This window comes from Plectropomus leopardus, chromosome 2 (assembly GCF_026936395.1).
Source record: "Plectropomus leopardus strain MGB_pleo_1.0 chromosome 2, ASM2693639v1, whole genome shotgun sequence".
In the NCBI taxonomy this organism is placed as follows: Eukaryota; Metazoa; Chordata; class Actinopteri; order Perciformes; family Serranidae; genus Plectropomus; species Plectropomus leopardus.
The window spans coordinates 32,007,352-32,029,720 of NC_142177.1; the positions used below are offsets into that span (position 1 = coordinate 32,007,352).

At 40.0% G+C, this 22,369-nt stretch overlaps 1 protein-coding gene across 7 annotated transcripts in view; it reads left to right on the top strand.

Annotated features, from left to right (window-relative positions):
- LOC121959459 (neuron navigator 1) overlaps positions 1–22,369 on the top strand; it is a 123,776-nt gene that overhangs the window by 81,009 nt on the left and 20,398 nt on the right. For 5 of the 7 annotated variants that reach the window (XM_088091147.1, XM_088091150.1, XM_088091169.1 and 2 more), the window contains 9 exons: positions 10,465–10,615; positions 12,659–12,959; positions 14,986–15,739; positions 17,339–17,755; positions 18,811–18,852; positions 18,950–19,107; positions 19,642–19,818; positions 21,570–21,622; positions 22,068–22,091. In XM_088091147.1, coding sequence (XP_087947273.1) covers positions 10,465–10,615; positions 12,659–12,959; positions 14,986–15,739; positions 17,339–17,755; positions 18,811–18,852; positions 18,950–19,107; positions 19,642–19,818; positions 21,570–21,622; positions 22,068–22,091 — 2,077 coding nt within the window. Of the gene's footprint in view, positions 1–4,874; positions 5,094–10,464; positions 10,616–12,658; positions 12,960–14,985; positions 15,740–17,338; positions 17,756–18,810; positions 18,853–18,949; positions 19,108–19,641; positions 19,819–21,569; positions 21,623–22,067; positions 22,092–22,369 lie in introns of those variants that run through there. The other 2 variants (XM_088091163.1, XM_088091152.1) reach the window with 2 other exon arrangements.

The window sequence follows — 22,369 nt, forward strand, 5'->3', positions numbered from 1 at the left end:
ATGGCGTCTCTCTGAAATAATAATTCTCCACATTGTAAAACTGAATCAAATCCACTGAGCAGAGGAATGCCTGCTCTTTCTCTGCATCAAAGGCTCCAAAATCCTGTGAAGTACCATGTTTTCTTTTTCTTCTAAATGCCAAGTGGAGCCTCCTTTAATACTCAGCCACAGAGCGCATACTGTAGGAGGCACAACTTTACCTTATTGTGCCTCCTGCTGGAAATCTAATGTCATGACGCCACATGCAGGCACACAGATAAGCAGCAACACAATTCAAATTCTTAGAGGTTTACTGTATTATTTTATGGTCTCCTGTAGCTGATTATGTAGTTGGATATAGTTTTACCTGCTCAAAATACGTGTTTTTAAAAAATATTTTTTATGGAGAAGTGCCATCTTAAAAATAACATATCTATTGAGGCTGTTAGATTCATTATGTATCTCCTCTTTCCACTCACTACACTTTACGGCCTTGGGCTGTTTTTCATACTTTTGGTTTGGCCCCTTAGTTCCAGTTAAGGGAAATCTTAATGATACATTTTAGATGATGTTGAGTGTGCTGACAGTTTGGTAAAGTCCCTTTCCTTTTTCAGTGCCCCTGCAAAAAAATCCTTCAAGATTTTTCAAAATTTTGTTAAGATTTTGTTCAAAGTTTGTTACTGAAGTTGTTCGTTGCCTTTTTCTTCTCATGTTTGCAAAAGAAATCACTCCAATTTTCTCAAAGTTCAAAGATTTGAATTCTTATGAAAGGCGGCTGAAAGCAGCACGAGAAAACTGGTGTTTAGGTTTCAAAGGCTATGAAATGACAATACCCATGGTTGTCAATGAGATTTACAACAATCAAACATTGGTATCGTGGTTCAAAATATCCACATTTTTGGCTTGTTGCTTATGTAGCAAAAGTAGACACTTGTTACATCCCATTAATAATATTTTAACTGTAATTCAAGTCACCAAGTAGCTGCCTTTAGAGAATTTGAGATTTCATTATTTTTGTGATTGATTCCCTCTGATGTCTTTAAGAACACATTTCTAAACTCTCATATTGCAGCACAGTTTACAGCATCAGAGGCGGTCAGCGCTGATAGATCAAAAGCCAAAGCAGTAAAGGTCAGATCATGAAAATAGGTTTTTGCCTGGTAACCTCAGTGAAGGTCCTTGGGATGTCTCGACCTCCCACAGGTGGGTTAAATCTCTATTTTAACAGTTTGTAAATAACCCAACAAGCAACGAGCAAACATGCAAAGGGTGTTTCGGACACAAGCCATTTGGTTATCGGTGTGGGACAGCTGTTAGTCGACAATGCAAACACGACTTCAAGGCTTTTCAGATGACAGCTTGTTTAGCAGCTCTGTGGCCTGGCTGAGATAAACAGGAGACGAGAGCGACGCAGCTCTGTAAACAATTTATCATTCATCATCCCGGGCAAAGACATGAGCATCTGAGATATTGTTTTGCTTTTAGAAAATACAGTTTCAAAGTAACCAACAGGTAGACGAATAAAAAAGTCCCGTGGATTTCTGTGAGCAAAACAAAAAGAGCAACATAGGATAGGCAGAGGAGCCCTTTTCGGATAACAATCAGACTTATGATATCAAAAGATCGAGGCAGACACAACATTTTTTTCTTTTTTTTTTTATCAAACTTGCATCTTATTTTGGGAAAGATGTTTTGAGGAATGCCTGTATGTCTGGTAAACACACTGACAGCAAAACAGTTGTTTAATTTCAATAAAAGGTCAAACCACAGTTAAATTCCATTTAAGCTGACTCTGTATTTATATTACAAAATGTGGCCAGATGTGGAAAAACAGAACGAGAGCCTTGAAGCTGCAATAAATCCTAAAGGTTACCAATTCTTGTGTTTGAAATATTAACTTTTCATGATCCTTTTGTACTTTTCTCATTTCCTGCATCTTTGCTTTATCCTCTTTATTATGGATCTCCTGCAGGATAGATTCGTCGTTTGGTCTTGTGTAATCTTTTGTAACAACATTTTCGACCAAAATTAGTCCAGTTTGACTGAAGCGATTCTGCCCTGTGATGTTGACAGGGTGTGGGCCCTCCTCGGCCCACAGTGCCTTCACCTCCTGCAGTGGTTTACAAAGCTGAGATCATCCCTGTGAGGCTGTTCCACTGCTAATGAGGGGGGGAGGTTTTCCAGGGCTACTCATGCCTGCCTGGAGGTCCTTGTGTCATCTGAGGGTTTGCGGTTTGCGCTCGCAGTGATTCAGGCCTTACCTTGGGCTGAGTTTTTCCAGCGAGGCCCCAGAGTGTAATGAATGAAGATGGAACATGTTTTATTTTTAAGGACACTCATGGCGGTAATCTCTTTAATGTGAGAGAAAATCAGATTCTACAAAGGTCTATTTGTGTGAACTTTTATTGGGCTTTTAAATTTATAGACCTGTTCAGGCCCGCCCACAGATAGAGCTGGGCCCCTGAAAAGGTCTAGTCAATGCCCCCTTAACACCCAAATCTGCTTTACTCATATCGATACATGCACGTGCTCTCTCTGTCCTAGTTTAGATCAGTGCATTGTGTCATCATTGCTTATAGTTGGGACCAGAACAACTATTGCTGGCCTCCATTTTTTTAAGTTTCTCTATCGTGTGGTAAAGTTACACAAGAGTCCAGCTCGCTAACATCACTTTCACACCAACCTCCCAGTGACAGGCAGCTTACTGCAGAGAGAATTGACAACAGTAAGACTACACCACTCAGTGGCTCCATGTGGTAGTAAAATGCAAAACATTAGGTAGTTAATGTTGTAAAATACATCATCTGGCTGAAATGAGTTGTGCAGTTATTAAGTATTCCACTTCCATAAAATGTAGGTGACTCACGAGAGGTTATGAGGAGAAATGCTCAATGTGGAAGAGAGATCCGGATTTTTAGTCTCCTATTATGGGTCACGGTCAGGAAACGCTGGATCCTATATTTCCCGGCATGTAACTCAATAGCATGCATCCCAAATTCCTGCTTCATTACCCAACATCTTCAATTTGTAATGCAGACTTTCTGTTTACAATTTTGAGTGTCAGAACCAAGCTGAGTTAAACCTGATGACTTAATCCAGGTCATTTTTAAACACGAAAGCTCCCCCATACTGAAGCCCTGAGAGGCAAGGTAATTTTTTTTTTTTTCTCCTGGCAGTTTTGGTCAAAAGCTACATTTATCTCCTATGTTAATAGCTCTGTTTATCTCTTATCTAATATCTCCATAGATTATAATAATACCTAGATACTGATGCAAAGATGGCACCTAGGCCTCTTCATTCCAGTGAAGTTGCTGGTCTGAAACATATTCCAAAAAAAGTGTCCCCCTGAAAATGCGCAGTAGTGTTTCTCCCTCTGGCTCTGCCTGCCAGTTCCCTCTCAGCACATAGACTTTACATTTTAAAGACGTCACAGATTTTTAAACCGCTTTTCTCAATTTGAAGAATTTTTTTCAAATCTAAAATAAAAAGTCATAGCTGAAAGGTCCATAAATGGCCGTGTTTTTAGTCTGTGGTGACCTTTCAACAGTTTTATAGTTGTGTCTTTTACAACATGGCATATGCTGAAAATGCTGTCTGGGCCGCAGGGGATGTTTTTGCACTAATACCACAAATGACAACTCGGAAAAAATGGCTGAGCAGCTTTCCTGGGGGCATGAGTATCTCCCATGTAGGAGATAAACTTTGGCCAACATTGCTGCATAGGGTTCCCACAGATCCTTCAAAAGTCTTAAAAGGCATAGAACTAATTATTCTAAAAATGAGACCTTTATTACTTTTAAAATGTCTTAAATCAATCTTTTAAAAGTCTTAAATGTTTAGCACATGCAAAGTAGGATGTTTCAGATTTTTTTTGACATTGCACCATAAAAGCTCAAAATAATGGGTCAGTTTATACAATATTAATAATAATAATAATGATAAATACATATCACCTTGCCTCTCAGGGCTTCCATGCCCCCTAGAGCCACAGAAAACATTTTTTCCCCAACTGACTGAGTAGCTTGTTTGGCCAAAGTCAATGTGTATCTCAAAGTATTTGATAAGAAAAGCAGTTCACATGAACATAAAAAAATAAATAAACATATTTATTTACTTACCATAAAACTTCAATTAAACACCCAGTCCCTTTTAGTAATTGGTAGTGGCTACCTGGTGGAAACAACGTTACTTAGATTACATATACTATGTGTGTGTGTGTGTGTGTTTAAACATTTGTCAATATGGAGGTAATACACACATCATTAACCTGAGATTCTCTACAATTCAGTTACTTTTACTGACACCATGAGCACCAAAGACAATGGTATTATCAGCATAATCAAGAAAGACACAAAAAGAGATTAGTAGATGTATAAGACCGTTTTTTTAAACGCAAGGGAACAATGTCCAGTGAACTATATTCAGAATTATCATATTTATATTTTTAAAATAATTTTACAGAATTATTATAATTTTAAAGCATTTTTTCCAAGTTCATTTCTTGCTTTGTATTGTTTTGCTTTACTCACTGTCTTTTTTTTTTGTGTTTGTTCGAAATTTTTGGGGCCAATTTTCAGGTTATTTTCTTGTACTTAGCAATTTTGTGTTAAAGGAATTAAAAGCCTATATGGACGCCTGTTACAAATATAAGCATGTTGAGTTCAGTGATTCAAGCACGTAATTGGCCTATTAATTGAAGTTTTGCGGTATTAAGGAGTATCCAGGTAACTAGGAAGCGGTCAGTAGCGTTTTACAGGAGGTTACCATGGTGACCACTCGTCAGCCGCTGGCCACCATCTCTCAGAGGTACATCGGGGTCTCTGCTCTCGTCATCCCTGCTTCTCCCTTTTCCCTTTTTTTGTTTTGGGAGGGGGTGTAGCCTGTCCAGTCAGCAGTCAGCAGCTCCTCTCTGCTCGCTGAATGGGAGAAAAAAGGGTCTTTACTAACGGAGGATATGAATTTGAATCGCAGCAGCAGCTCACGGATACTTCAAGGTTGTTGTGTTCGCCGAAAGGTGTAAAACGGTCACAAATGAGCGGTCGTGTTTTGGTCGGGAAAGTGCCTCCTTTGCAGTCGGCGCCGAGAGCTAAAAGGAGTTTACTTTTTACGCCAAGGTAAAGATATTTCATTACGGTTTAGCGTTGGTCACACTGAAGATTTTGAAGTTATAAATGTTCTGTTTTGCCCTCTGATTATGTGATTTGTAACCGTGAGTGGCTGTTTCTGTCATAGGGAGTGTGGGTTAATTGAATTAATTGGTTTTAAATCATTTTAACAGGACCTGGCTTTGCGCAAACGGTACAGCACAGTAGCCGAACATTAGCCGAATCAATGCTCACCATTGGAGGATGAACTCGGCTGGTTTCATTACATTTTTTGTACTTAAATAATGAAATTATACTTAAATCACGTCATGATAAAATGGAGTTCAGTATATAAGGCTGTTGAGAGTTATATGCGTGTTGACATTAAGTTGAAAATACTAACATAAAGCACTTATGTTGACAATGACTTGGCACTAGAAACCAGTAGAAACACATTTTTTTCTTGGAGGACACTGCGGTGCTTCCACCACAGCTATCTCTATAATAGAGGATGTCTTCACCACTCTCAGCCATAGGCATGCACCGCAGGAGCTTTTGTCTTTGCTGTCCTTTATGCAGAAAATAGACACAGTGCCAGACATAAACTGCAAGATGCCTTATTTTCATGTTTTTTCGTGTGTGTGGTTTTTATAGCTACAGTAGTTGAAGTACTAACTAAATCTCACTTTATTTATTTGTAAAACGTGTGCTTGTTTTTTCATCTATTTTTGCAGGGTGCACCAATACTGCAAGCTTTGCCATAACCAGCACTTACATGTCTGTATAACTAAGTACATTTACTGTAGTACTGCATTTAAGTACAAATTTGAGGTATTTGTACTTTACTTGAGTTTTTTTTTTTCATGCTGCCATATATTTTTACTCCATTCCATTTTAGGGGGAATTATTGCACTGTAATGTCACTACATTTATCTGACAGCTCTACAAATCTAAGATTTTTACATAAAAATATGCATATAAATCAGATTTTTTGTTGTTTGTTATGAATTAAACTACCAAACAGTTTATGCAAGTACAGCTTAAAGTATTAGTTGAATAATCAGTTAGACCATTGACAGAAAATTGGCAGATATTTTGAGAAACATTTCTTTTTTAAAAGTAATTTTGAGTTATTATTATTATTTTTTATTTTTTCTGCATTGGGTATAGGTTTGAGTATTTTTTTTCTTTTTTAAAATAGATTTTTTGTATACTTTTACTTGTTATACTGTAAGTACATTTCCCCAATTGTACTTACTTTTACTTAAGTAACATTTTCAATGCAGGACTTTTACCTGTAACAAAGTGTTTTCACACTCTGGTATTAGCACTTGAAGTAGCTGCATACTTCTTCCACCATTGGTTTTTAATGATACTGTCTGATCCAGGTCCAAGTCTGGACAGCGATTGTCACAACCCCACCCTGCTCCGCCGCACCAATCATTCCTCAGTCGTCTTAAATCAAAACATTTTCACAGCAACCCATCTCAAATAAAAGCAAGCAGCGGACACACAAATCAGAGAGACTCTGGAGTTGTGCCACAGAAAACAAAAAGTTAATTGCCACCCTATGTATGAAGTATGCACTTTGCTGGCATACTCCCACTCTCTGTCTAGATTACACCTCTGAGAGCAGACACTTTTGGCTTGTAGTAACAACAGCCCACAAGCCCTCCTGCCTCCTCGGAGGCTGACATCCCTGTGGGGTTATTCACGGCCCCTCTGTCACCCCTGACAGAGGCGGTATTGTTCAAAACACACCACGAACATCTGGCCTTAATGTAACTCAAAATCATTCTCAGTATTGATGGTATGTGAAAACATTTTTAAATTCTCAAATCAAACATGAATCAGCATTTTCTTCCCTGCTCGTGTCAAAGTCACTGCTGAGGTCATGTATCTGTAGCCACAAATCACTTCGATAAAATGCTGCTTTTGTGCATCAAGATGCTTCAAACCAGCAGAAAGTTTCAGGGTAAGCTTCTTCTCTGTTTTACAACTGCGACTACAGCCATGTGATTAAATCCAATTCTGAACGTGTACGGGCCGTTTTTGTCCCCCTGTATTTTTCTATGCAATTCCATGTTCCATGCCTCTGCTAATTGCAGACTGCAGAGCCACAAAGAGCATTTTCAGCTTGTTGGGGAAAGCAAAAGAAAGGGAAAAGAACAGCTCAAGCAGTGACTCAGCTTTAAAGGGCCTTATTAATTTACCTTTTCCACTGTGCCACGTTTTTGAGCGCCAACATAAATTTGATTACCACCTGTGGCTGCCAGTAGTAATGATGGGGAACGTAATTATACAAATCTGAGTTGGACTCGCGTTTAGCTCCCTGGAGATACAGTTTTTGGATTCAGCAAGGAATTATTGCCTTTCTAAAGCACATAAAAATGTTTCTCTCTTCAATTTTAAACTCCCACTCTCATTCTGAAATGTTTTGTCCCCCTGCGATGTTTTGGTTGACTGAGAGGACACACATCTCGTTGAACTCCACACACAGGGTTTCTGTGGATCCTTAAAAGGTTTTAAAAGGCAATATTTAGGTGGCACGGTGGTATAGTGATCAGAGCTGTCGCCTCACAGTGAGAGGCTCCTTCATTCAAACCCGAGGTGACACTGGGTTCTCCAGGTTCTCCGGCTTCCTCCCACAGTCCAAAGACGTGCAGGTCAGGTTCATCGGTGGCTCTAAATTGGCCGTAGGTGTGTGAGTGAGTGTGAATGGTCGTCTGTCTCTATGTGTCAGCCCTGCGATAATCTGGCGACCTGTTCAGGGTGTACCCCGCCTTTCGCCTGATGTCAGCCAGGATAGGCTCCAGCCCCCTCACACCCCCCACCCCTGGGCCTTTAGAGGATAACAGTTACGGCTAATTAATGAATGAATAATTGGTATTAAAATGTCTTAAATCAATCTTTCAAAAGTCATAAAAATGCTCAAACATGGGAAGTAGGATTATATGAATTTTGTTTTTTCTTGATCTTGCATTTAACATCTCAAAATAATTGGTAAAATCTTTTTTTAAAATTAATTTCTACAAAAAGTACACAAAAGCGTGCGCACCCAGATGATAAAACAAAAAAAAAGCTGCTGGACAAGAGATAATAAAAGAGAAGAAAATACCGTTAGCTTGTTTGATGAAGAGCATGTAGCTCGAAACGTCAACTCGTTGCACTGGTTATTGAATGAAATATTTATGGCAGCATAGTCAAATATATATATATTTTCCAAATGCCCTTTGCAGTGACAGTACTAAAGAAAGTTTTAAGTTCCATTAAAAATGTAGGAAAAATTGTTCCTAAACTCAAGTCATTAGTCTTGGTTCATGTTTCCTTTTTTTGTGTGATTATAGTAAAATTTGTATTTAATTTAATTCCAAGTGTCATTAAAAAGTGTTAAATCTCATTTGCCTTAAGCTTTAGGAACCCTGCACACAGTGATCTGCATTTTAAATATATTCAAATATCATGTATCTAGAGACATGATGCGCAGTGAGCAGTTTCTCGTCCTGTCGCTGCCTTCCTCTCATGAGAGGCCAGTCTGGCAGCATCTGTTTCGGGGCGACACAGGGCTTCACTGTGGGGTGGAGGGAAGGGTCAGAGAGGGGTTAGAAGCCTGTCACTCTGATTTCCCCTCATCCTGCTTCTTAGAGCATACCAGACTGCTTCCTTAAACCCTGAGCTGTCAGTGGCCATACTTTTTATTCAGCATGATTTATCAGCATATCCTGTAAAGTTTCCCTTGAAGCTACAGTGTGTTGGCCTCTGTTTAAAAAATGCAGTGTTTGCTGTCATGGTGATTTATTAAGGCATATTTTTAAAGCTTTTCTTTAGGCTAAAATTAACCATCCAAACTGACCATTTTATTATGACTGCTAGTTGTGAGTTTCCCAAATAAGCTCTAGTGGTTTGCCAAGAGCTTGATTCACCTTTGTAAAGTTTGTGAACAGTGGGTTATATTGAGTGAGGAACAATCCAAACAAAAACACAGATTTTATGGAGCTGAATGAATTGCAGCCTTTGGCACCATAATCTTTCTATAATAGGTCTCACCACACAGTTCCCACAGATTCCTAAAAAGTCTTACGAGGCATTGAGTTCATTGATCTAAGAATAAGGTCATCATTGGTATTAAAGTGCCTGAAATCAACCTTTGAAAGACCTTAAAATGCTAAAAACTGGGAAGTAATTGGACCATTTTTTCCCCTGATTTTTCTGCATTGTAAAATCTCAAAATAATTGGTAACCTCTATCTACATCTATCTAAACTTCCCATTTTTTAAAAAAATCTTGCATATGTCCCATTTTTAATCATTCCATGTCCTCTCTCTAAATTCAGACATTTTTGCAAGTTTTTGACCACAGCGTAAGCAAAACCGTTCTTTTTTCCTCAGCAGCAGTCCAAGGAGTTTAAGCAGGGTGGATAATCGCTGTGTTGATCCAGTCAGAGCTGATCAGATCGATGTGTGAGAGGAGCAGCTGCTGCAGACGGAGTGAAAGCAAACTTTTAGACCCAGTGAATGTTTTCATTGCGCCTAGCGCTCTGCTGCTCCGTCTGCGCCTAGAGTACGCTCTGTGCTCTGAAAGAGTCGTGCAGCGAGTGACCAAATGATATTCCAGTGGTGCTCCCAATGAACGGTCCAGCTCCAAAAATATAAAATCAATACGTGGTGGCAGATGTTTTAATCATGCCGGGACGCCACAATTCCCTGCTGTGGAATATGCAGTGTGAGAAACACAAAATTACTAGTAAAACCTTCCATCAAATGCCACATATTTCCCAGTATTCCTCTACCCTCATCTCCACAATGTGACAAAAAAATCTTGTTTAATGTCACAGTAAACATTTGGGCAAAATTGTCCCTGAGCTTCTGATGTCAGTCTGTGTTTTTTCCTTCAGTTTTGGTTATTAAAAAAATGTTTTTTATTTCTATTTCGAGTAGCATTAAAAAAAAGTCTGAAATCTAACTTGTCCGAAGATGTAGGAACCCTTTTCAATAAGCCAAGTAGCAGTTATACATCTTATTTGAAGTGAAAGCTATTTGTTATACAAATGCCAAAGTGTTTTGGAAAGAGTACGTGGCAGAGGCATTGAGATCAGTGAAAAACTCACACTTTATTTCATTCAAACTAAAAGATCCACTCATGAAGCTTTCGTCACCATATGGTCTGGAGCTCTGGTTCATTAGTTGAATCAAAGCAGCTGCAGCCATGTTGGAATTACCTGCTTGTTTGAGCATGTGACCACCTCCGGAGACAGCTTACAGCAGACAGATGGACGGACCACTGTTGCTGCCAGCCTTTTCTCCCCTTAAACTCTGATCTGTGCTTCTTTACCTTCTGTACATTCACATCACACTTCTGTGATGTCACATTTTTGCTAAGTGATCATCCTGTCTTTTTTCAGTTGGGATGAGAGCAGCTCCATCAGCAGTGGGCTCAGCGACGGTGACGGCGATGGCTCGGAGAACCTCAGCTCAGAGGAGTTCAACGTCAGCTCCTCCCTTAACTCCCTCCCGAGCACACCCCTGGGATCCAGACGCAACTCCTCTGCTATGGTGAGCTGAAATACTGCACCTAACACCACGTGACAACCTTTGGCTTTCCTTTAATCTGGCTTCTTTGTGTGAAAGCAGTGCTAAAGATTGCATCCGAAGCCTGTACTTGAAGCATTTTCAATACTTGACTCTGTGATTAACTTTGTATTGTGTGTTAGATGCTAAGTCTTTGTTTTGACAAGGCCACAAAAAGGCACCACAGACCTCACCTCTGTCATTACAATGAAACTAAAGAGAATCTCGTCCCAGTGCAAGAATCCCTGTTCGCTGTTTTGAGAAAATTACATGGTAACTTCCTATAGTTACAATAAGCCTTAAAGCCCCTTTTCACACAAAAATGTTTTCTGCTTGTTGTTCAGTCATTTGGATGTTTGACCTGCACTGTGCTCAATAATGCAGACGAGTTTCTTAGCAGAAGGTTGTTAGAAGGAAGTTTCTCTCTGCCCACCCTTACGTTTAAGGCATGCATAAGACTATGGTTTTGTGACATTTCTTCTGAATTTTTCAATGTCATTTTGGGAAAATTTTACAAGATAAAGGAAATTTGTTGTGGAAAACCATATCAGACACAAATTATGTCTTAAAACACATCAGCAAAGAATCTAAAGAATGTTTTTGTTTCATTTTCAGCGTACATAAGTGGTGGTGGTTTTAAATTTATTTATTTTTTTTTTTTTACAGGTAAAGATTTTGTCCTTTTGCTTCCGTACAGAATGCTCACCAGGGAGAAACGAACATTAGTGCAACTCAATGAGCCATCTGTCTCTCTGTATCACCTTAATAGGGTGCCAAAAAGCAGCATGCCCAATTTTGTCCTCAGTGCCACCTCCTCAAAGCACCACATGATAGTTTTCTATTAGAGTGTAGCTGTCTTTTTTTGTAAGAGATTACAAAAAATAAAGGCTCAAGCTCCCCACTATTTTAAAATTGCTCTTATTTATTCTTTAAATGGTTTAGTACAGCTGCAACAATTAATCGCTGAGTTGTCAACTGATAAATTAATCTCCAACTAATTTGATAGTTGATTAATTGATTTGTGTATTTTTTTGTAAAGCTTCCATACTATGCTAATTTTAGGTTCATACTTGTATTAAGGGTTTTTTGCAAGGACATGTTTACATGCTTTAACATGCTTTAATGATCAAAAACACTTTATTTTCCTCATACTGTCTTCCTGAATATTTCTGTCTTCACACTTTGTCTGGAACGCTCCTTTATAGCATCTGTCTCTTAAGCCCCTGTCCCAAAAAATCCTAGTCTGCTCTGATTGGTTAGTGTCTACGGGTTGTCCACATCTGCGCTTTTGGCATCTCTGCACCATCATTGTAGCTGAGACATGACTGTAACAGCACTGTAGCGGAGGTTTCTACGTTTATAACGTATAGTTGTGACATCAGTACTTCATGGAAGTACTGACGGCTTGCTTACTGAGTGCGTATTGCGTGCATTTCTCTGTGTATGAGTGTTTTGATACTTTCATGTGGTGTATATAGCACTGACACTTGCTAGAAAACGGACTTTTAATAATATGGGACCTTACAAAAAAAAGTCAATGTTCTTGGATTCCAGCCTCTTAATTGTGAATACTATTTCATGTTTGCTTTACTCTCCTTTGAGAGTAAACTGAATATTTTTGTGGACTAAAAGAGGCATTTGAGGACATTATCTTGGACTTTGGGGAACACTGATTGACATTTTTTAATCATTTTCTGACATTTCATAGACTAAACAACTAATCAAATTGAGAAAATAATCAGCAAATTAATCAAGAATGAAATTAATTGTTAGCTGCAGCCCTAGTATTGATTTATCTCTGAAAGTGTTAAATCCATAAATAGCTTTTTTTTTTCTACTGTTTTGCTTCCTTTGTCCTCCACTGTGCTTTTCTTTAATCCGCTCTGGGCATATCAGTATCTCCCTCGGCTTCCCACTGGAATGCAGCTGAGATGAAACAAAGATTACAGAGAACAGTCAATTCCATAGATAACACAGATGTTTGATGGTTACCCGCACTGTGCCTCTTCCCCTCCTCTCTCCCCGCAGCTCCGCACTGATGCAGAGAAGCGCTCCCTGGTGGAAAGTGGCCTCTCTTGGTACAGCGAGGACAGCAAAGCTGGACACAAGCTCGACAGTTGCAGCTACGACACGGGGAGCCTAAAGACAGAAGCCCCGAGCAAGTGGAGGAAGAAGCCGCCGAGCCTGAGTGAAGACTCAGGGTGTAAAAGTGAACTGAAGAAGCCGCAGAGCTTAGGTCAACCCGGAAGTTTCAAGAAGGGTCGTAATCCTCCTGTAGGTGTGACCTCACCCATCACCCATACATCTCAGAGCGCGCTGAAAGTTGCAGGTGAGATCAGTATGTTCGCCTAAATGTGTCATTTTCTCTGTTTTTCCTCTCACAGATTAATTTGGTTCATCTCTTTCATTGTAAACTTGTTTTAACTACAAAATCTGTGTCATCCATTATCTCTTTGTACGTCGGATCTAAATGTGAAACAGCCCGTTAGTGAGCAGCCAAGGCGGATATCTGCTCAGTGTTGAGATGAATACAGAAGTGCACCCCTTAGCGAAAGCCAGGTTTTGATTTGTAGCACAGCACAGTAAACCGAAGGAAAAATGCACCATGAAATCCATTTCATTGACTAAAACCAAAAAAAAAAAATCAGAGCTTAAAGCCCAGCGCCATGTTTCTGCTATTATCTGAGAGAAAAGCTGGTTACTGTTCATGTCTGTCGAGACGCTGTGTCTGCCATCTGCAGCAACTAAATTTATTTAATCCCCAACAAAACATGCCGTGATGAAATGATAGGTTCAAATTGAGTTCCAATACCAACATTTTGTGGCCTTTTATTTTAATTTCCTCATCTTAATTTCAGGTTTAAACAAAAGTGATTAAAATTAGATCTGATTGTATAAACGCTGGCTGCAGTTTTGCAGGAAACAAAAGGTATGTATTGTTTTAGCACTTTGAGCACCGCAAGCCGAGTTCCATCTAGTTCCATTGCATTGAGAGAAAAGGCAGACATCTCTACGGCCGATACCTCCGACTCTCAGTAACTCACACCAAAACAATCTAGTCTGACTGATAGCACTACAGATAAAAAAATATGTGTTTTTTAATTTTAGGATGGCACTCCCTTTAAGTCCAAGTAAAATAAGATCTAATTTGTCTTTTTACCCATATCCTTTCGTGATCCATACAGATCTGATTTTGATTAAAATCATCACATGGATATGTCTCATGGGTTTAAAAAAGTTAAAGTTTGCATTAGGCTCTTTTAAGTCAGAGTCAGCTGGTGAGTCACATTCAGCATCATGGGCACATAAAAGCTCTCTAAGTAAATACAGATGTTTCTTGCTTATATTCTGTCTCAGCCTAAATGACAGCACATTTACTTTAGTACATTATGTGAAGGTAACTAGTAAGACGAATTATGTATGACAATTGTGATTATCCTTTTTAGTTTAGGCAGGGTTGTTGTCAGTTTTGTTAGCCCAAGTTTACTGTCTATTTATCATCTGTTTTTGAGTTGTCTATTCTTGTCAGGGCAAACACCCCAAACTCATTGTTGCTAATCATCATCATAATCATCATTTAATACATGTAATTTTTATTAAGGTAAAATATGGTATACTTAAATGTCCCACAGGGAAATTTGTTTTGGACTCTGAGCTGCTGCATCATACAGCAAAGACCCACATATATAGTCATATGTACAAAAACTTCACTCAATGTGCCTGAATATATTTACTCAATAATAAAAGTAACTAAAACAATAGTTCCACTTAATAAAACCACATAAAATCAGGGTAGTTAAAATTAGTTAAACCATACCACAACCACATTAAATTGGCCAGTTTCAAATGGCAACTAAACAGTCAAATAACAGTATTCTGGTCCCGGACTCATAGTGATTTATTGCTGTTTAGTATCTTGATGAAAGATGGAATGAATGATTTTTTTATACCAGTTTAATCTACAGTTCGGCTGAACCATCAGCCTGAAGGCAAAAGCTGAAATGCAGGTTTCTGGATGTGTGTTGGGACGTTCACTATATTTTGTGCCTCCCCAAGCACAGATTCCTTAAATAGAGGCTGAAGATAATAATGTTCCTTTTTCCTGACAATTTTCACAGTTGTTTGTGAAAGACTTTCCATTTAGTCTTCAGCTGTGCTGACAGGTTGCCTTGCCATACCTGAATGTCATCAGCTCACACTTTTCTAGGATTGTTTAGGTTAAAATAAAAACATGATTTCACTGTTGACACCATAAAGTCAAAGCCTTCTCAGAAAGAATGTCTTCCAATAATATTTACATAATGATGTTATTAACCTATACAATGTTATTTTTTTCTTTTCTCTTTTTTATGTAGCACCTAAAAGTGAGAAGCCACTGGATAAATCCAAGATTTCCCTCAGAACTGCTGGTCTGCAGCGTTCTCGTTCGGATGCCGGCAGGGATCATCACGGCGAGCACCGTAAGCCCCCGTCAGGATTGATTAAACCCACAGCTGGAGCCTCCTTTGGCTACAAGAAACCACCAACAGCCACCGGTACCGCCACAGTTATGACAGCAGGGGGCGCCACCATCTCCAGTGGCTCTGCTACTGTGGGGAAAACCCCCAAGTCATCCGGCATCCCTGTGAAGCCTGTGGGAGGAGGAGTGCCCACAGGTCGAAAGAACAGTTTCGATGCCAGCAGCGAGCAGAGCTTCTTGGGGCCAAACGCCCGAAACAGCATTCAGTACCGCAGCCTGCCTCGACCGGCCAAGTCGAGCACGCTCAGCGTGATCGGCCGCCCTGCTCCTCGACCTGTCAGCGGCACCATTGACCCCAGTCTGTTGAGCTTGAAACCTGTGCCCATCGCCACCACAGGCCCCAGGATTAAAGAGCCTGGGAGCTGTGGCAGTAAGATGTCCACTCGAACGAGCACGGGCCCCGTGAACATGACGGACAGAGAGAAGGAGAAGGAGAGAGCCAAGGCCAAGGCTGTGGGCGCTGACATAGATTGTGGTTCTCTGAAGGGAGAGGAGAGTCAGTCCACAGGAGAGTCCACTGTGAAGCTGCACGGCCTGAGACGGACCAGCAGCAGCAAATACCCTGAACTGTCATCACCCACCACACCCAGGTGTCTCTTTAAATATCACTTTCAAGGGTTACTTCACCCAAATTACAAACACAAAACTAGAATCTCTCTGACTTCATGGCATTTAGAGCTGATAACTGTTCCCTCAGTTTTATTTAGTTTATTCTCTGCAGGTGCAGTGACTTTGGTTTTGTATGCTCAGAATTCCTGTGAATAACATTTCAATTGTAGATTGAAAAATTACATTTTAAAAACATTCAACAGCAATGTTTCCATCCACAAACAGTGTCCCAGTTAGTCTAAAAAAAAATCCATGGAGTCGCTATGAACAGTTTAGAGCAGGGGTACTGAAGGGGGACATTTTTGCAGGGCGACAGGAAGCCAGGGGCCAGTTAACAAACACACACAGCAATGCAGTTCAAGTCACCACAAACCTGCACAGGCTGCGTGTACGCAGCAGCGTATCTCGGATTTGAGGACATTCAGGGCTTAGCCCAGACCCTGGCTGCGGTAGATTCATCCTTTTTGGTTAAGAAGGTTCCTAACTTTGTAAAATGGCCTGAAGTATTTTCGTGGCTGCCATGATAAGAGCTTTTTTCTCTTGATATCAAAGAAAAGTGCTTCTTTTTTTAATCTCCTTTAGCTTAGAATACACTGGACCATTCTTTATCAAAGGAAAGGACATAATTCTGTCCCACAAGTCCATGTGACAATAAAGTGATGCAGACACATCATCTGGCTGTTTTTTAGGGAATCAGCTGTTTCTGACATTTCACATCCACAGCCTGCATGAGCCGAAACAACCCTCAAACACAATCATGTCAACATGACGGTGTTTACTGAGCTGTGTGCTGGCTCTCGCAGAGGATTATGATCAGATCTCTGCCCTGAATGTATAATTTAAGAAAAACAAAAGAAAACATATTTTTATTGATGATGTACTATGTATATTATATTATATACTTTTAGTTGTCCATCTTTGATATACTGAAGTTTCATCACAACAATAACAATAACATTACACATTATCATAAGATAACATACATATTATACATAATTACAGAGCCTGTTGTCATCGTGGTCGGATTCTCTAACCACCACGGTTGTATTTATTAAGTCGTTATGTATCCTCCTTCACATCTTTCCATGACTTCATGAAGTTTTCCTTCAAGGTCAATGAAAAGTGGATAGGAAAGGAGATTATTTTGACTGTTTGACCGTAGCCCCTGAATCCTCCCCTTTTTTTATATATATACAAGCTCTATTTTGCAGCCTTTTTTCATGCACTGTGGCACCTCATTTACATTCAAAGTACAAAAAATATTCCCCAGTGTGGGTAAATTTGTTTTAATTGTGGTTGTCAGGTCACCCTGTGCCTTATCATGGGCCAGATTTGGCCCACAGGTAGTGAGCTGGGTACCACAAGTTTAGAGTAATGGAGGAGTAATTATTTTGTTGTATTTATCCCTTTGCTAAAAATTAAAAGGCAAAGATCATAGAGCCAGATGCATCATAATCTTGGCAAACACAGCCACAGCTATCTGCCTGGCCATGTATGGCGAGAGGAAGAGAAGTTGGAAAATAAATAAACATGCACTTAGTTTCTATATTTAACATCTTTTTTTCATGTCTGATCTCTAGAATGTTGAACACTAAGTCCCTGGGCCGTCCACCCAGCTTGGCTCACCTGGACAAGGTCAACTCCAACAGCCTCGACTCCTGTGTGACCATCCACGACCTCCCGCCCAAAGTCCCTCCATATTCCAAGCTGCAGGACCTGGCTGGTTCACACACCTCCTCCCGCCTCACCCCCAGCCCGGCGCCTGTGCTCCACATTGATTCCCCCGGCTCTTACACCAGTGAAAGCCTGAGTCTGAGCGGGTCCCCGCTGCTCTACCCCAAGCTGTCTGGCATGCACCGCAGCATGGAGTCGCTGCCCCTCCAGATGAGCGTGCCCTCCAGTGCCAGGTTTGTCAGAACTGAAGTGCACGACAAGGAAGAGAGGGGCGCGGGAACCTGGGGAGCCGGAAGCAGGACATCCCTCAACCTCACAGATAGGCAAGTCTCATCCAGCGTGTCTGCAGGTCCTTAAAAAGACTTTAAATGTCTTAAATTCAATTTTATAGATAGTAGTCCTTTGGAGTCATCAAATAGTCTGAAATTTGTGATGTCTTAATTGCCACAAACATTTAATCTAATTTCATCAATCCATCTTTTAATTTCTCCACATTTACAAATCTTTAAACCTACCTCTGAATCTCATATTGTATTTTTTTACTTTATACTTTTATTATACCCGGCAAAACATAAATGAAGTCACTCTAAGAATCATATTCCTACATAAAACCTACGTCTGCACAGGACTAACCCTTATACTTTTGCATGAATAAAGAAAACTAAAAATGTCTTCAGAGTGTTTGATCTTATAGATTAAATTCTGCTCAATTTTGACTTGAATTTATTTATTTTTTTTTGCTTTTAACCAGTCAACTAGTCTAAGATTAAACATCAGGGAAAATAGTTGTTAGAACATCACTTATCAAAGGTATCAGCAGAACAATTAAAAAAAACTATTTTGAGTAAAAAGCATTCAAAGGCCAGTTTACCATTTTCCTATGAATCAATAAAAGACGTATCTGTATTTATCCCTGCAGCTGATTATATGTGAGTAAGCAGTTACAGTTTCAGTGTGAAGACACTCAACATTGGGCTATAAGTTGTTTGGATGCAGACGTACCAGCTGTCCATATTTTGTGTCTTTTCCGGGAACAGAAACTCGTTTAGAAGATGGAGGCTGGAATCCTCGGAAAATTTCTGTCTGTCAAGGTGGACGTGGTCCGAAAAATTTCCTGCCAAAAAAATGTACTTTTAAGCAATCCCACACTGTGTGTAAGAGAGTGCCCAGTGTGCCATATGGGCAAGATGTACAAAAAGGATTAGAAGATAAACCCATGAGACGTTTTAGCCGGGTGGTGTTCAGGTCCTTTGACAAAACTTATAATGACTAAATTAATGATGGTGTCTGTGTAAGGCTCTGAGGAACATGCCATTTTATAAGAATTTTTCATTACTGTTTATTCTCTAATAATAGTGTTTTATTCTTTTCTTTCCAGCTTGCAGACTGACAGAAATACTTTGCCGAAGAAAGGCTTGGAGTATGTCAGAATAATTATCTTCCAGACATCTATTTGAAATCTCTCACTGTGATGTATCTTCATTGTTTTGGTGTTAATGTGACCTTTCTTCTCTCAGACGCTACGGCTCAAGCCTGTCAGAGAGCGACGGCAAACCGGGAAGGCGCCACTCCCACACCATAGTCAGCATGACAGAGAGCGATAGCCCCCCTCAGCTGCCTTCTCCCACCCGCCCTCTCCTCCCCTCCTCCGGCAAGGCTCCTCTCACCAATGTGGGTGAGTCCACTCGCTCTATTTGGCTGCCAAGTTCTAAAAACGCTCCCTGTTTGAGCTCCGACACTAATGAGACTTGAGTTCTCTGATAAGCCGTCCATCTTATCGTTGATTATTATTGAGGACGGGGATATTAAGTTCTCAATGAGAGGAAAGTCCCGCATGGTTTTTACAGTTAAAAAACAAGTTGTCAATAATAAATCAAGTCATGTCTGAACATTTAAGTGATGTCAAATCATCAAGGCATCAAATTTGACTATGTGAGTTTTACAGATTCATATCTGCACCCGTTTAGCTTTGAGTTAAAGTCTGAAATATGCTGGAGATGGAGGCAGCAGAGGGTCATGTCAGGCTATATTTATCTCTTTGACTGTTGTGGAACCGTAGTGTTGCCTTTCACTGAGTCATCAGAATAAGGGTGCTATACCTAGATGTACTGTGAGTGTGAGTGTCAGAGTGTGTTGGTCCACAGCACTGCATCCTACAGTTTTCTCTGTGCCACTCACTGTCTTTCCAAACATCTCTCTTTTATGATAGTTGCCCCAATTTCCAGTGGCACCCCGAGGATATCGCGCTCCAACAGCATCGGCCCCCCCAGTGAGTCAGCCAGCGATCTCTATGGATCCTCCCCCCTGGGCAGCAGTATGTCCCTGTCTGAGCGGCCAAAGAGCATGATGCGGTGCGGGTCTTTCCGTGAACCAGGGGGTGATGATGGTGAGCCTGCACAGCCGGCCCCCTTCCCTGCAGGGGAGTCGCCCAACATGGCCTCAAATGACACAGAGCCGTCTGCTCATACAACATGCAATCTGTTAAGCAGAGTGTCAGAAGACATTTGTTTTCATGTACAAGAAAAGCGCAGAGGAGTCGTTGTGGCTTCATTTCAGATTGGAAGTGAGTTATGAGGACTTTAGGCACTATCTGCGGTCCAAATGTAAACAAAACCGGAGACCCTCCACCAATAATTTAAACCTGCTTTCACTCTCAGATCATTAATTCACATTCTTCCACTACCTCCAAGTTCTTAATGTGTTTCAATGTGATAGCAAAGGTTTGTTTACATCAAACTCTTAAATCATGTCTGTAAATGTGCCCATTATTAATATGTTGGGAAGTAGCTGAGTGAGATATTCCTTTGCCTTGGGAGTTGTCAGGAGTAAAAAGAATTAAATTTATGCTCCACTATAGTCATTTATTAATGACAGTGGATAGCAGAGATCACTTTAATTTTTAGAAGGGGAACACCATCTAAATAAGGATTTAATTATGTTATTTCCATGGTCTGGGAAAGTCCAATCAGTGTTTGTAATCACGTTTTTCAAAGGCAGAAACCAGAGAAATAACTGTCAAACGTGTGATGTCATGGGTATAAAGTCTGGAGCTGCTCCATAGACGCTGAATGGGAGCCTGATTTTATTTGACCCACAGAATGTTTGTTTTATTTTTTATACCCACATGAGCTTTCTACCATTGTAGTGTTCGCAGTCAGAATATACCCATATATGTCTTTCCCAGTTCATTCTCTGTTGAGCAGCTCCACACTTTATACCCTATGACATCACAAATTTGACTTTTAGCTCTCTAGTTTTTGGATTTGGGAGAGAGTTGTTCAGGGTTACTTATATTTTTGGACTGTCCTTGGCTGTAGGAATAACAAATACAAATTTTGAAAACAGCCGTAGTTCCCCTTAAGTACCTGATTGGCCTCATAAATTGTCTTAAAGGGGACCTGTTATGCCCTTTTTTTAGGTTCATACTTGTACTTGGAGTTTCTACCTGTTGTGCGTTTACACGCTTTAATGTTTTTTTCTTTCATACTGTCTGCTCTGGAACACCTGTAGTTGCTCCCTGTCTCTGTTTTAGCGCCAGTTTCCTAAAGTCCCAGTCTGCCTTTGATTGATCAGTGTTTCCAGGTCTTTTGTATGTCGGCCCCATTTCAGCGTAATTCTAGCTGGAAAATTAGTGTACCAGAGAATATCGGCACTTTCTACTGTGAGAAATCATCAATAATAGCTTTTAAACACTGCCGGACATGTTCCAGCAGGAATATGATCCAAAATCTGGGAGAAATTAACAACATCAGCAACCAAGATTACATGTTTCCCTGATGTTAGCACGTAGCTTCATGTAGCAGTGTAGGCCATGTTTTCATAACACATACAGTAGCATGCCTGGAGCAGATGACCAATTTAAGAAATGCATCACAAGCTGATGTCAGCTTGTCTCAAAAGTAGGAAAAAAATGTGAAAACACTATTGACAACAGTCTGATGCCTGAGGTTTTTCCTCACAGGGATTACTTTTGCATAGGATTTACTCATTATTTGAAACTTTGGCCACATTTAATAAGAACAGCCAACATTGTAACACTGTATGTATGACAGAAAATAAGAAAAAGCACCATAGGTCTCCTTTAAATGAAAATCTGTTCCATAATATTAAGTCAAATCTCTACCTTGCTTGTTTCAGTGCATGGCTCTGTGCTCTCATTGGCGTCCAACGCTTCATCCAACTATTCCTCGGTGAGTAGATACGGTCATATTTTCTACAGTATAATCCTACTTTTGCTGGAGTCCTTTGTGACTTAAGTTTGCACACTGTCCTGTCTTCAATAAACAAAGTAATCATTTAAGAAAGCTTTTACAGCATAGAAAAATGTTCTACAATACAGCCAAGACGGGCAAATTGCCTTCATCATAATGATTCATGGACTTTTGGTCTCTTTTTTAAACATGTAGCAGAGCATTGCATGCAATATGTTAAGTGACCTTGAAGCCTCTGTAGTTGGTTACAAACCTCTTAGTGAGCTGGTACTGCATTCTGTGATTAGACAACTAATACATAAGTATTCCAGATATATTTCACCATTATAAACCTTTAATGAAGTAGTTTTCCTAACTGCCCCTAAGGTTATTTCTCTACCTTATCCGACTTTATTGTTATTTGCTTTCACCATGCCTTCTTTAGAATGAGGAAAGGATACAAGGGGAGGTAAGGCCAACGTGCCGTGACTGTTGAACTCACATTGTGCCTTTTTTGTCTGTATCATCTGTCGGTCATTTCCTGTTGAAACGGGTCCAATCATCAGATGACATCAGTAACATTGGATCTCATAACTCAGTTCATTTTGTTTTATCTCTAATATCTTTATCTTTAGCATCACCTGCTAACATTTAATAAAGACATTCTCAGATCTCATAAAATTCAGACTGCATGAGAAAAGTGGTAAGAATCAGGTCATCATCCCTTGATTCAACTTTTTCTGTTGG